The 15,006-nt window shown below is 43.0% G+C and overlaps 1 protein-coding gene across 1 annotated transcript in view; it reads right to left on the reverse strand.

Moving 5' to 3' along the window:
* Positions 1 to 15,006, reverse strand: part of FASN (fatty acid synthase) — a 46,585-nt gene that overhangs the window by 6,579 nt on the left and 25,000 nt on the right. The window contains exons 23-38 of the mRNA XM_059828032.1: positions 14,561 to 14,950; positions 12,375 to 12,539; positions 12,057 to 12,175; positions 11,796 to 11,950; positions 11,258 to 11,461; positions 10,107 to 10,257; positions 9,431 to 9,609; positions 7,301 to 7,420; positions 7,031 to 7,153; positions 4,882 to 5,105; positions 4,395 to 4,596; positions 3,202 to 3,353; positions 2,604 to 2,695; positions 2,300 to 2,451; positions 1,772 to 2,014; positions 32 to 220 (exon numbers count right to left, since the gene is read on the reverse strand). Of these exons, the coding sequence (XP_059684015.1) occupies positions 32 to 220; positions 1,772 to 2,014; positions 2,300 to 2,451; positions 2,604 to 2,695; positions 3,202 to 3,353; positions 4,395 to 4,596; positions 4,882 to 5,105; positions 7,031 to 7,153; positions 7,301 to 7,420; positions 9,431 to 9,609; positions 10,107 to 10,257; positions 11,258 to 11,461; positions 11,796 to 11,950; positions 12,057 to 12,175; positions 12,375 to 12,539; positions 14,561 to 14,950 (2,860 nt within the window). The remainder of the gene's footprint in view (positions 1 to 31; positions 221 to 1,771; positions 2,015 to 2,299; positions 2,452 to 2,603; positions 2,696 to 3,201; positions 3,354 to 4,394; positions 4,597 to 4,881; positions 5,106 to 7,030; positions 7,154 to 7,300; positions 7,421 to 9,430; positions 9,610 to 10,106; positions 10,258 to 11,257; positions 11,462 to 11,795; positions 11,951 to 12,056; positions 12,176 to 12,374; positions 12,540 to 14,560; positions 14,951 to 15,006) is intronic.

Consider the following 15,006-nt stretch of genomic DNA (forward strand, 5'->3'; position numbering starts at 1 on the left):
ACTGGTGGTAACCCTGATCCAGACACTATACCCTCTGCTGTCCTGGACTTGGAAGAAAGTTCACGCAGTTTGTTGATTGTAAGGAGTCGAATTTCTCTCATGGTCATAACGATGTCATAGTCTCTCTCCAGTGTCTGGCGCACCTCCACACCCATCAAGGAATCCAAGCCCAAGTCTGCCAAGGAACTTTCAGCATTCAGACTACTCACGTCACGGACACCTGAGGAAGAAAAAAAACCAGCACACTAACAAAAGGCTGATTTCTTTTCAGCTCTAGGCCTCTCTAGCAGTCTTCTCACCTTCCTTCTTTCTCCTAAACCCTGAATAAACTGCAGCTACAGAGAATTACCCTTCAGGATCATCTAATGCTTTCACAGAGAATTACCTTTCAGGATCATCTAATGCTTTCACAAGTCACCTCTTCTACAACCCACATCTGGTCATATGGGATCTAGTCTCTAGAGTACATGTTAAATGTGCACAGCTTTATGACAGGGGATACATCAGTCCCAGCTAAATAGCTGTGAACATTGTCACTTCAGCTTTAGACCAAGTTCAGAACAGTCAGCTAGAGGAATTTCACATAGTAGAGGCTCTAACTGAAACTGCAGTCCTAGACATAAGGCAACTAATCCTCAGGTATGACATGAGATGAAAGAGTTATCAGTGTCACTGATATCTATCACATTGGAGGAGGCGGCGATTCCTCTAGTCTTCACCACCTCTTCCCCTTCAGTTTTCACGCTATTCAAGTCTCTCACCCTCTCCTTACCTGTAAAAGGCTTCTCATAACAACACTTGCACCTACAGCTCTTCCTCCCCTCCTCCACCTTGTGCTGTCCCATGTTGCCACCCTTCCCACCATTAGGCTCCTTACTAGCTTCTTCCTTTGTTGTCTTTACACACTCTCTCCTTCCAAACTAACCCTACAGTTGGTACAATTTCCCAGACACTTTCCTATGACTTGCAAAAGCCATGTCTGTTCTCTGAGGACATATTTGCTGTCAGTTACTGTGCACAATTCCTTAAGAAATACTCAGGAGACCGTCTTTAATTTATCAGTACCTCTTTTGGTAGAAAATAAAGGATCAGTACACACGTCTGTCTGCAAAAGAGATAACTGAAGTGGGACACAGTAGAGCTGACAGAGATTATTCACTTTCAACACAAGAACAGGGGACACAATAGTAAAAGGAAGTAGGTTCAAAACAGACAGGAGAACACGGCACTTTTTGTAATGCATAGTTAAGCTATGCTTACTAGATGTTCACATGGGATGACAGACAGAGCTGATAAGAGAACACACTACCAGTTAGTCACTAAGTACATGAAAGCTACTTTTTGCAGCATAGGGAAATCCGAGGTGAACATTTGAAAGCTGGAGCGGTACTCAAAAGTTTGTCATATATTTGCCTTATTATGTGCTGTCCCAGAATTTTGCTCTCAGGGGCTGATCCTATTGATTCTCCATTTGGAGAAAGGCACCAGTCCACTCTAAACAAAACCCAAGACACTGAGGTGTGTGTGCACCTGTATGTAAGCTCACTAAGGGAGAAAGCCCACACTGAAGAAAGGAATTGATTATTGGAAAGAAGGAGCAGTGTAAAGGAAAAAATAAACAAACAAACAAAGAGTCCCACAACACCACCACCACAACCACACCACAGGAATCAGGAGGAGGTGCTGAACAGGGCACCTAAAGCAGCACCACTGCTTTCCAAAAGCATTGATGGTAGACACTGCCCAGCAGTGCTTGTCTGAAAGCACTTACCCAGGATGTGAGCAACAGCTTCTGCAAGATCCCGTTGACTGCCTCCTTCAGTTTTCACGGAGACCTTCTCTGCTAGGACAAAACTGGACATGACAGGATGAGGTTGATTCAGGAAGAGATCAAGCACCTCCAGGCATGAGCTGATTTGCTGGGGAACGGTTCCTCCAACCACAACGTCTTTGCTTCCCATTATCTTCAGAAGGATACCCACATCACCAATGGCTCCCCATTGGATTGCCAGGCCTGGAGGAGAAATCAGAAGAACGAACACACTAGGCAACTAACTAAAGCACGTGGTAGCAACAAAAGGGAGTTAAAAACAGCTAAGCTAAGGCCTGCATTTCCTTTGCACTGTTAAATGGTCAGTGTTTATTCACACATTAATGACTCAGGGTAACAGCTAGGAGAGAAAACAGCCTTCAACACTCATTATCGTTCCAGACAAGTGCACAAGTTTCTGGTGAGCTGGTTCTCCTCTGGATGTTAGGTGTGATAGATTATTCTGTGCAATGAGTAAAGTCATCTTACCTGGGAGTCCATCATGATGTCGCTGCTCACAGATACGCTCCATGGTAGAATTGGCAAAGCCATAATTAGTTTGCCCAGCATTTCCTCTTCCACAGCTTACAGAGGAGAACACAACAAAATAGTCCAGGTCGGGACACCTCTTGCGAGCCACCCTTGGAGCAGAGCAGGAAAGTAAAACACCATCAGAAAAACCTACTAATTATGTGTTACCGTGGAAGGCTAGTGCAAGACTAAAATGACTTGAGTTTGATCAACTCTGTGACCATAAAAGCAGTTCATATTTGTCCCTTCTACAGACACTTACCAATCCAAATGAAGGGTGCCTGAATACTTGGGCTTGTTGACCTCACAGAATAATTCTGGTGTCTGATTTTCAATCATGCCATCTCTAAGGACCTATTGGGGGCAGGGGGAAGGGAAGAGAGAAAGGGGGGGTGGGTAGAAAAAGATGCAGTTTCAGTATCTCAAGTTTCTCCATTTAAATTTTCCATGTGGTTTGAAATATGAGAGGATATCACTACACAATGCATTTTTGTGACTTTACGGTACAGACATATCCTGAATGTCCTGAAATATGACAAGGACCACATGACTTTTGTTAAGTCTGCTTTTTTCAGTACTGCCACTGCAGCCTTCAACTGCCAAGTTCTGTATGGGATTTTTCTTGTACCCAGGGGTCTTGGGCAACATGTATCTTATCCCTGAACTGAGCTCGCTGGCCAAATACTATTGCTTCCCACGTCAAGAAGCCAGACCCATAGCCCTTTACGTCACCAGGTAAGGCCAAAGCAGTGTCCTTTGAAACAGAGAGGTGAACTGCATGAAGCCTGACTGCTGTCAGTAAAAAAAGCCACTTGAATGGCTGCTGCCTCTTACAAGTCCTAAGCATTTTTGTCACTTACCACAGCCAAATTAAAGATGCCTCCAACTGGGCCAAGTTGCAAAGCTTCTTCTATCAATAGCTGTGTTCCTTCTAGTGTTCCAATATCCCTAGTAGATACCAACACTTGGATTCCCATTGCCTTCCACTCTCTAACACGTTTAGCCTGGTAGCCTACAAAAAAAGAAAAAAGTGAACGGTGCCTGGGATGAAGCATTCAAACCATAGGCTTTGGTTAACCTGCTCCTTACGCTTTTTTGACTAGATAAGGACTGAATAGCTAAATAATTCCTGATTCAGCTACAAGAGGAAAACTGGACAAAGCTTGAAGATAGAAATCACTTGAGTTTCAGAAATATTGTAGATAGATCAAAGTAGAGAACAGAATTGGGAGAATGTAGGAGGGGGAAAAAAACTACAACAGTGAAGGGAAATTGACAAGAATTTGAGTACTGAGACAGGAAAGAATGGCTAGATTAGAGTAAGGCAACAGATTACAGTAATACAACCAGAACTTGAGAAGAGGTAGTATTTCATCTATGTGTTTGCACAAGTGGTGCAATTGTGAACTTGCCAATAGAAAGAAGAAATCTGTAGACAGAGAGAAATTTTGTTATGGCTGAATTTGCATGAGGGAACACTGAAGACTACCACTGATAAGAAAACTCAATGCTGCGACTGTAATCAAACTAATGGCTTAAAACTGAGTAAAACTGCTTACTGATGTTATCGGAGAGTAGAGCTCATCTGCAAAGACGAGCTATCTGAAGGACCAAGAGCAAGCATCCACACATATAACTTGAGGGACAAAGTATCTTTAGCAAGTTCATAGGCCTTTCCTTGTAGCATGTGATCCACGATGCTACAGCCATGGGACAAATTAGTGAGATAGCTGGATACAGACTTTGTTGAGGGGATAAAGGTAAAAGTAAGGCTGCAGAAAAAATCCTGGGTAAGGCAGAAAATGGGTTGATAGAATTAGGAAGCATAAAAGCCAGGAAAGACGTAGCTAGAAAAGAGGTCACGTTAAAAGATACTTCCTCCTTTAGAATAAAGGGGACAACAGCTTGTTTGAAGTGAGAAAATATATACATGAGAGGAAAGAAAGACATTATTATTATTCGCAGGTAGGACACTTAAAAATGGACAGAAACTACAAATTGAAGTCTGTTGAAAGGCTGTCATGTTCCCTGTTCCTTTATGGTTTTTGCTTACCAGTTCGTATGCCAGAACGAGATGTGAGTATAAGCTTCTGTGCTCCTCTCTCAACTAGCCACTGTGCCAACTCAAGCCCAAATCCTCCTAGGCCCCCTGCGAGGATGTAAGACTTGGTTGGTGGACAGGAGGTTCGGGAGATGGCAGAGATTTTAACTGGTTCAGACCTTCTTGAAGGATATTCCTTTTCTTCTTCTTGGACCTTCGCCCCCACAAAAAAGAAAAAAAAAAAAAAGAAAAAAAGAAAAAAAAAGAAAAAAAAAGAAGAAAAAGTAGTTAAGATCAGATACACAATGCATTTCTTATCTTTCCATGCTATATTCCTCCAGTCTTGACAGTGACATATGTTACAATGTCAGCAGTAAAAACAATAACCCTGTGCTGTCCTAGTTATACAGCTTCATTTTTAACTGGATCAAAATATCTAATAAAGTCACCTACAGAGGATGACAGATGCGTCAGAGAATCAAAGTCATTATCTCATTACCTTGATCATAACTTTGCCAATATGTTTTCCTTGTGCCATGAACCTGAAGGCAGCTTCTACCTCTTCTTTATTGAAGACTGTACTCCTCAGGGGCTTTACCACACCATCTTTTATACCCTTCTTCAACAACTCTGATACTACTTCCCACTCTTGGTTTCCCTCCTCAAAGATTGCATCTAGTAGGATCCCATGAAATGCCACATTCTTGAGGAAGAGAGACATTCCTAGAAAAAGCAACTTAGTTATCACCTGAACCTGCAGACATTTCAAAACAGAGTCTATCTCCTGCTTCAGAAACGTTTCTGTGTAGGTCAGTGGTGTAAGACTGAGGAGTAAAGCAGTCATTAGTTGCTCAAATTCTACATTTTTCAAACTCGTTCTTGCATATACTCTCTAAATACTATATTAATTAGGTTGCCCTCTTGCAAGCAGACCAGTTTAACAGAAACTCTACTCACAAAAATTGTGTGTCAAGAGGACAAGCTATAATATGGTCATTCTGACATTAAAAAGGACATTTTGTGCTTAGTGACAGCTGAGTTAAGAGTCAGAGAAGCTAGAATCCCATTTACATGCTGTCCATCTCCACAGGAAACTCTTCATCATAGGAAGTTTTCCATGATGCTAGGATCTTTTGAAATTTCATTAGAATAAGAAAGGAAACTGTCAACACTTGCTGTATGCAATCATTCTACAACAGGAGAACATTCTTGTAATTTTTCACTAACACATCAGATTATAATATTCAAATCTGTTTTCCCATTCAAGAGAAATCAGGTTAATCTTGCCCCTGTGCCATCAAAAACTGGGAGGTGCTGTTGACTCTCTTGAGGGATAAGAGGCCTTGCAGAGGGGTCTGGATAGACTGGAACATTGGGCAATCAATGACATGAAATTCAGCAAGAACAAATGCCAGATTCCGCACCTGAGACCAAGTAATGCTAGACACAAGTATAAATTGGGAGAGGAGTGGCTGGAGAGCAGACCTGCAGAAAGGGATCTGGGGGTGCTGGTTGGCAGCAGGCTCAATAGGAACCAGCAGTGTGCCCTGGCAGCCAAGAGGGCAAACCGCATCCTGGGGCGCGTCAAACACAGCATAACCACCGGTCAAGAGAGGGGATTATCCCACTGTATTCGGCGTTGGTGCAGCCTCACCTTGAGTACTGTGTGCAGTTCTGGGCCCCTCAATTTAGACAGGATGTGAAGGTACTTGAATGCATCCAGAGGAGGGCAAAAAAGCTGGTGACAGGGCTGGAAGGCATGTCCTATGAGGAGTGGCTGAGGACTCTGGGTTTGTCTAGTTTGGAGAGAAGGAGGCCGAGGAGCAACCTCACTGCTCTCTGCAGCTTCCTGAGGAGGGGACATGGACAGGGAGGTGCTGATCTCTTCTCCCTGGGATCCAGGGACCGGACGCATGGAAATGGCTCAAAGCTGCATTAGGGGAGGTTCAGACTAGATAATATTAGGAAACATTTCTTTGCTGAAAGGGTGGCCAAACCCTGGAACGGACTTCCTAGAGAGGTGGTTAATGCACCATGCCTGTCAGTGTTTAAAGAGGCATTTGGAAAATGCCCTTAAATAATACGCTTTCATTTTTGGTCAGCCTTGAAGTCGTCAGGCAGCTAGACTAAATGATCGTTGCAGGTCCCTTCCAGAGGGCAAAACTGCAGCTTGTATAGCTTTGAACTTCATCTGCTAAGTTTCACAGTGCACTCACCTATTACAAATACATATGTTACATCCCAAAAAGTTTGTAAGTCAAGTCTAACAGATCTATGAAATCTACAAGCCAACAAACACAGTGATAAACAGTGCTATGTGAAATGAATGCTGCTTCTTACTACCTTCCTATCCAAACACTTTGTGGGCAACGTGTCCTATACTGATTTTAAATAAAGGCTTTGAGGAAGATAACTTAATTATTTTGCGTGTTTTATGCAGACTTCCAGAAAAATCCTGAGTGCCATGCTTCTCCAAGAAGGTATTTGTTGAAAAGACTACATAAATTGTTAGTGATAAAAGTGAAACAAGTATTCCAGTTAAAAGCTCTTCTAAATGTGAAGATTAGTCTGTGTTAAGATAGCATATAGGTTGTGCTGTCACACTTGCTTAAACCTGACAAGATGTATTTCTCAGTGCCCCATCTTACCAAGCTGACTGTTGTTAGACAGATCGAATTTGCCTATTTCCAAAAAGCGCCCATGTTGAGCAAGACAACGCAAACTGGCTTGGAGCTTCTCTTCTGCCAAGGAATTTAAAACGAGGTTGACACCTGCAATGAAAGGAGAAGCAACTATTTAATAAACTCAACTCTGCTGAGAGCCTAACCCCATTTTCTAGCAACTCAATTTGTCTTTAGAAAGTGCAACTGCATAATGTGGCATAGCTGACAAAAGAAGGAAATATTCCTTGAACTTACCTTTTCCATTGGTAACTCGCAGTATATGTTGCTCAAAGCTAGTATTTCGGGAGCTGGCAAAGCTATTAGCATCCAGCTGTGGGAATCTTGCTTGGAGGTACTCGCGTTTCTCAGTGGAGCCTGGAAGTAGAAGACAGGTTGAATGATGCCAGTACTCTTACCTTAAATTTTTTATGATGAAACAGCCCATTTTCATCTGCACATCTTTTCCCAAGGACTGTAAGTCTGAGCAGCCATCAAGCACTTGCTTCAAAGCTCTCAGGCTCTCAAGGTATCAAACCTTAGGACAACGGCTGTCTAGTTGTTACTGCTCATTTATGAGATAGAGCAAGGACCAGAAACAGACCAATCCTTAACATGGATACACATTCTTTGAAGACATTACTGAATTTAAAATGAAGGACCAGTAGGAGAATCTGGGGAACTACAGGCCTGTCAGCCTGACCTTGGTACCAGGGAAAGTCACAGAGCAGATCATCTTGTGTGCCACCATGCGGCACATATGGGACAACCGGGCGATCAGGCCCAGTCAGCATGGGTTTATGAAAGGCAGGTCCTACCTGACTAACCTGATCTCCTATGACAAGGTAACCCGCTTAGTGAATGAGGGAAAGGCTGTGGATGTAGTCTACCCAGACTTTAGTGAATTCTTTTGACACTGTTTCCCACAGCATTCTCCTGGAGAAACTGACTGCTCATGGCTTGGATGGGTGCACTCTTCGCTGGGTAAAAAACTGGCTGGATGTCTGGGCCCAAAGGGCTGTGGTGAACGGAGTTAAATATGGTTGGTGGCCGGTCACAAGTGGCACTCCCCAGGGCTCTGTATTGGGGCCAGTTTTGTTTAACATCTTTATCAATGAACTGGACGAGGGGATCAAGTGCACCCTCAGCAAGTTTGCAGATGACACCAAGTTGGGCGGGAGTGTTGATCTGCTGCAGCATAGGAAGGCTCTTCAGAGGGATCTGGACAGGCTGGATCCATGGGCTGAAGGCCAATTGCATGAGGTTCAACAAGGCCAAGTGCCAAGTCCTACCCTGGGGTCACAACAACCTCATGCAACGCTACAGACTTGGGGACGAGTGGCTGGAAAGAGGCCCTGCAGAAAAGGACCTGGGGGTGTTGATTGACAGCTGGCTGAATATGAGCCAGCAGTGTGCCCAGGTGGCCAAGAAGGCCAACAGCACCCTGGCCTGTATCAGAAACAGTGTGGCCAGCAGGAGTAGGGAAATGATCATGCCCCTGTACTCAGCGCTGGTGGGGCTGCACCTCGAATCCTGTGTTCAGTTTTGGGTCCCTCACTACAAGAAGGACATTGAGGTGCTGGAGCGTGTCCAGAGAAGGGTGACAAAGCTGGTGAGGGGTCTGGAACACAAGTCTTATGAGGAGCAGCTGAGGGAACTGGGGTTGTTCAGTCTGGAGAAGAGGAGGCTGAGGGGAGACCTCATCGCTCTCTACAACTACCTGAAAGGGGGTTGCAGAGAGGTGGGTGCTGGTCTCTTCTCCCAAGTGACAAGTGATGGGACGAGAGGAGACAGCTTCAAGTTGCGCCAGGGGAGGTTTAGATTGGATATTAGGAAAAATTTCTTCACTGAAAGGGTTGTCAGACACTGGAACAGGCTGCCCAGGGAGGTGGTTGAGTCTGCATCCCTGGAGGTATTTAAAAAGACATGTGGATGAGGTGCTTAGGGACATGGTTTAGTGGTGGACTTAGCAGTGTTAGGTTTGTGGTTGGACCTGATGATCTTAAAGGTCTTTTCCAACCTAAATGATTCTATGATGTCTTGATCTTCTTCCATACTTTTGATTATACAGTGTACAGAGGTAGATAAATTTGTCTGTGCTGTGGAATTTTCAAGCGCATAGTCAGTAGCTGTATTTACCGTGTATTCTGTTCTCAGTCTAGAAACTAGATCAACGTTACAGGACATCATATTGGGGACTGGAGGGGAAGTATATACATAAATATGGTTTTTTATGTATAAACACATGCATGCACAGACACACATCTCCTATTTTTTAATATTTTTAATAGATATATTTATATATATAGATATATCTAATTTATATATATAAAAGTATGTATTTATATATAGAATTCCCCCCACACACACTGGATCCTCAGTACTCACCTACAGTAGCAAAGACACGGCAGCCCATGCTCAGGGCAATAGCAATGGCTGCTTGGCCCACACCTCCTGAGCCAGAGTGAATAAGGATACTCTCACCCTTCTTTATACCACCTCGAACCACCAAAGCATAAAAAGCAGTGGCATAAACCACAGGCACTGAAGCTGCTTCTTCCAGAGTCCTAAGAAAGTGAAAGAGAGAAGAGATCTTTAGCCTTGGAAAAGGCTACCAGTTCTCCTGATGAAATCTGTTTTTCTGCAATGGAAAGGTTAAACTGCTGTGATAGACCAAAAAGTGTAAATGGTTCTCAGTCATACAGCAGACTACCACAGCTGCCAAGCACAGCCAAGAGTTTCATCCTTCTGCAAAAATATTTTAGTAACTAATTAGTAACATAACCAATACTGAAATCCCAGTGTATACTGAAACACACGGAGCCAAGAGCCCAAGAAAGAGATGAGAACCTTGTGCAAGCCACTGTACAAAAACCAGTGCTTAACTCCTGCAGTGAATGTAAGCCAAATCCTACAGCTGCTCAGGAGACTATAGCTCTTTTATTATTTCCCAGAAGGGAATCTACCCAGTGTGCAGTCCTCTGGTCTGACCAGGGCTGTCAGCCTCAGGCAGGAAGGCAAATCTTAACCGCATACACAAACCAGAAAACAGAAGCTGACCTACCAGTTTTTAGGCACCTCCCACAGAAACTTCTTGTCACAGTCTACCACTGTAGCCAGCCCTTTTGCTGGCAGCAATCCCATCACCCTTCTTCCAGCCAGGTCCCGTCCTGCGAACTCCATGCCCAGCATGCACTGCTGCGAAGCCCAGTTACCTGAAAGAATGTAAGTGTCTTTTACAATGGGAATTTCTCTTCTAAAATCCCTTGGTCCAGAATTTACTACAACAGTAGTCCCTGAAAGTTGGAACCCCAGAGACAGAAAAAGTGCTGGGATTTGTCTACTATGTACACATTTTGTAAGTCACCATAGTTAGTTTCTCGCTCTTAAGAACAGGAGTAGCAGAAAAGGACTTGGTCTCATTAAATCTTACTCTTCATCCTTGATGATATTGCTTTAGTTTCTATCTGAGAGATTTCATGGAAACATCCTGTTTCAAAGGCAATTTCTTCCTCTTTGAAAAAGAATGATACATAAACTAGAAAGGATGATCACAGCAAAAATAGCTTTAGTGTGAAACCTTAATTTTTGCAATCACCCATTTTAGGCAGAGACTAATCTCAGTCATGAAGGGAAACCCAACCCTAGTCAAGTCGCCCATAAGAATCTCCAAATGCACTTTTTACATGTTCTGCCCCTCCCTCCTTTCAATACAGCTTTAAAACCATTTAATAGACATTACGTTAATTCTTAACTCCCTCTGAGGCAAGATATTATCACCTCCATTTTGTAGACAGGAGATTACTTCACCTTGCATTTTTCTCCCCTAAAACCAAAGCACGTCCAGTAGCATGGCAGCATGAAACGTCAACATTCTTACCTTGTTATGTACCTTGGCCATCCCTGGAACTTCCATCAAGTTGTTTCACCTATATATATCTATGCAATGGGCCTAGTAATGTTTCCTCACAGCAAGGTTTATTAATTCTGCCATATGAAAAATGGGACTGCAACTGAAAGTAGAACTTAAAGAGTTTTTGGTGTACAATCCCGCAGCAGGGCTATACTTCCTTTTGAAAAGTATGCTTTCTTGCTAAAAAAAACCACCTAATATACACTTTAGCCAGTGCATAGCCTCCTGAATGTTAGTTATGTGAATAAATTCTAGAACGGTAATACATAAAATTTCACTAGAAGAAAATGTATTTAACTCACCAGGGATAGCATCTGGAGAAAGCTTTCCTGTGGCCAGCATAATGTCTCGGAAGTTAAGAGATGCATAATAGACTTTGCAGAGTTGAACATTGGGATTAGTTGCATGGAAGTGTCGAAGTGGGGAGACAATCCAACGAAGAGACGAGAGGTCTCCACGAGTCAACACATTTACATAGGCATATTCTGTCAACTCCTGAGGTTGTGCTGCAGAAGGAACAACAAGAACTTTACACACATCAATACAGGCACACACTTTCCAGAGTGAGTAAATTCCTTGTGTAATTGCTACCTCCTCCTCCATTTGCTCTCCAGAAAGCCCTTTCTTACCCTGCAATTCTACCCATACTCCAAATAGCTCATCCCTCCTCCTGGCACCAGAGCATGCTACTGTACCCTCTGAGCTGGAGCAGAAGAATTCCAAATTATCCATTTAAAAAAAAAAAAAAATAATTGTAGGAGCAATAGCTACTCATTTTCTAGTCAAAGTCCATTCAGACTCAAGGACCTGCAAGTGATCCTCAGACCTCAAAGGAGTTACCTTGCTGCAACGGGAGATGCCTGAAGGAGCCCCACTTTCCATCACGATACACATTCATCACCAGGTCCCTCTGAACAATATTCTGCATCTCCAGGGACGAAAGACTTGTGGGTGGGACAGCTGACGAAGGGTTCAAGTTGGAAACAAACACACACCTAGAAGCCAAGAGTTGTCATTTTGTTTGTTTTGCTATAGGCCTGAAAAGAAGCTAAGACAAAAATATCTCATCTCCAACTGTGACTCAAGGGCATGCCTACATACCTGATTCTGTGGCCTTCTGCTTCAAGGCGGAGGCAGTTCACCATTCCCAAAATTCCCGAGTTCCCACAACTGGTGGCAGTCAACCATACAGTCTGCTCCGATGGGCCAGCCAAGATCTCCTACAGGACAAACCCCAAACTGTTTTACTAGGAACCACAGAAAGGAAACAGCCCTTGTATCCTTAAGGCAGAGATGAGTAACTTCTATTTTAAGAAAAGTAACTGAACACACACATACTTCTTTTAACACTGCTAAATATCTCATTTAGGAAGTGTAATCATTTGGAAATTCAGATGTTTAGGACACAGGAATTCTCACCTTTAAGGATTCAACCCACTTATAATGGGTCTCATCTATCGGCAGAAAAATGGGTGTTTTGGCAGGGGCTTGCCGGCGACACAGGAAAATAACAGAGCCAAAGAATGACTTCTTCAAGGCAACCAGATTCAGTGAGGCTTTGCTGAACAAGCCCTCCCACTGTGCCTGTCAAATCAGTTAAAACAACAGTTAACAGGAAAGTCAAAAGTCAATTAAAAATATGTCACATCTATACTTCATGTTGAGTCTCCTCAAAGACAGCTTCACCAGGAACAACAGGCACTGTCCACCTCTTTCTTGCTTTTACTTGAAATCTTGGCATCTGTTCTGTATTGTCTCAGTACAAATATATATTTGATTAACCTAACAGTATCTTATCCATGTCTAAACTATTCCTTCTTCCCTAAAAGATCCTCAGAAAGCAGTAGCACAAGTACATCGAAGCCCTAGTTAGGGAACTAATCTTACCACACTACCAGGTGTGCAAAAAACAGAGCAGTGACCATGCTGTCAAATCCCATAGGGTATTTGAACGTGTCTAGAATTTAATTCCAGCAGTAAGGAAGGCAAACCTCCAGAGACAAACAGAATGTACAGATTCCAACACAGAGAATAACAGAAGTGGAAACACTGAATTTAGATGTTACCAGTCTATATCATGTAAGCCCTGTCTACAATAGAAAAAGTAAGGCACGACAGAGGAAACAAAAAGCCAAGTCACCCAAATCCTTCAGCTACAGGGAGGTGGGGAGAAGCAACCAACGACTAGCAGAGAAGAAGCACCTATACACATAAGTTACATCAAAATAGCATTTCAGAAAAACAAGAGCATGAAAATACATGTATGGCATATCCAGAAACACCGAAGCTCTACCACCTGAATGAAATAAAGATGACTGCAGGCTCTTAGAAAAGTATCTGTTTGCTTTTCATATGCCAGGTACAAGAGAGTGGAAAGATTTTACAGCATGACCCCTTATATCAAGAACTAGGGACAGTGTCTCTATCTAGAAAACTTTAAGAACTACATTAAGTCTTGCTCACTCTTGCCTGCGTAGTATCATTTTCTCTAGAGAAGATGCATTGAACTTGCATGTATCTTATCCAAGGGATTTACTAATACCAGGCGACTGACACTTATGACAGATCTCGGTTTTAAGTTATCAGCTTCAATAGAATCTCAGTCTTCTTTTTATTCCCCCTCTTCACTGGGTAAGATGCAAATCTGAAGAACTCACCCTTTCTTCACAAATCTCCTTGAAAAATCTTTGCAGAAAGCAAAGGGCTAGAATCCACGTCATTGCAAAATTCAAAATCCAACTACCACACTCCAGAATTACAAACAAAAAAGTTAAAATATTAGAAGTGCTACTCTCTTCTAATTCTAAAAAAAGAGCTGAGACGCTACAGCCACTCAAATCAGGAAGAATGCATATGTTCTGTAGAGGGGCAGTTTCCCAATACTGCTTAGTCTAACAGCTGCCAAGAGAAAGCGATGTCCCAGTTCCCATCCTTACCCTAGCCACTCACTCTCCTCCTCTTGTGCCAACGTTGGTGTTAGTTCATCCGCATGTTACACTGGTTTGCAGATATAAACCAGACACCCTGCCCCCCCCGCCCCCTACTTCCAAGGGCTTATTTTGCTGTATCTCATTACAGGATCAGATAAAGTGGGGAGGAAGGGAAGGAAGGAAAAAAAAAAGGAAAATACAAGAGAAAAGCCTTCCTTTCGGGAGGACTTCAACATTAGAAGAACTTAACTAGTTTGTAAAGTCTCACTCCCAGCAGTGATATCAAAAGGAAGAGAGATATTCTGATACTGAAGCGTTTTAGGATCCTACAGTGATAAAGCTGAAGCTGTACCTCACCCAACAATGCAGCACATTATTTTAGCTATAAAGGAATTGTCCTGGCCAGTGTTTTCATACAGATTATATAGATATACAAACAACAATGAATATTTTTCAATGCTTTAAGGCTTTTCTGACTGAACTCACAGTTTACTCTCCCAACCTAGTATGTGGAAATTCATGACTCTTCTGAAGAGGTGTTTATTACGTATTTCTGCAGAGGGCCTCAATGGAGAGCAATGCAAGTGATGTTTGCTCAGTCATCACAAGAGCATCTGCAAGCAGCAGACTCCAGACTATCCACCGAGAAAGTATTTGTCCTTCCAGGAGGCTTACCTCACTCAGGAAGCTGTGTTTCTGCTGTAGATCTGGACTTGTGAGGAAACTGATGATTTCTCCAAGAGTTTCTCCTTTAAGAAGGGTGTGTAGCAAAACAAACCCTCCTTCTTTCACTGCAGCCGCCAAATTAGAGAGAATTTCACTGGTGTTCCCTAGAACATTTGTTGAACAGTTGTATACCACTAGGTCGGCATTGGTCAGATTTCCAGAGGGAAGGCTAGATGGATCCCACTGGCTAAATGAAACTCCAGCATCTTGTAGCTCTGTTTCATTAGCTGAAAGAGTTTCCAGGATGCGATCAGTGGCAATGTAGTCCACCTGCAACAGGGGCTGAGTATTCAGAATACTTTTGACACGAGAGAACATATGTCCATTTCCTGCAAGAGCCTGTGAGAAAAGGAAGGGAAGGAAAAGGGGAAACCAAGTTGGAACATGAATGATAT

The sequence above is a fragment of the Gavia stellata genome, chromosome 22 (assembly GCF_030936135.1).
Source record: "Gavia stellata isolate bGavSte3 chromosome 22, bGavSte3.hap2, whole genome shotgun sequence".
Lineage (NCBI taxonomy): Eukaryota > Metazoa > Chordata > Aves > Gaviiformes > Gaviidae > Gavia > Gavia stellata.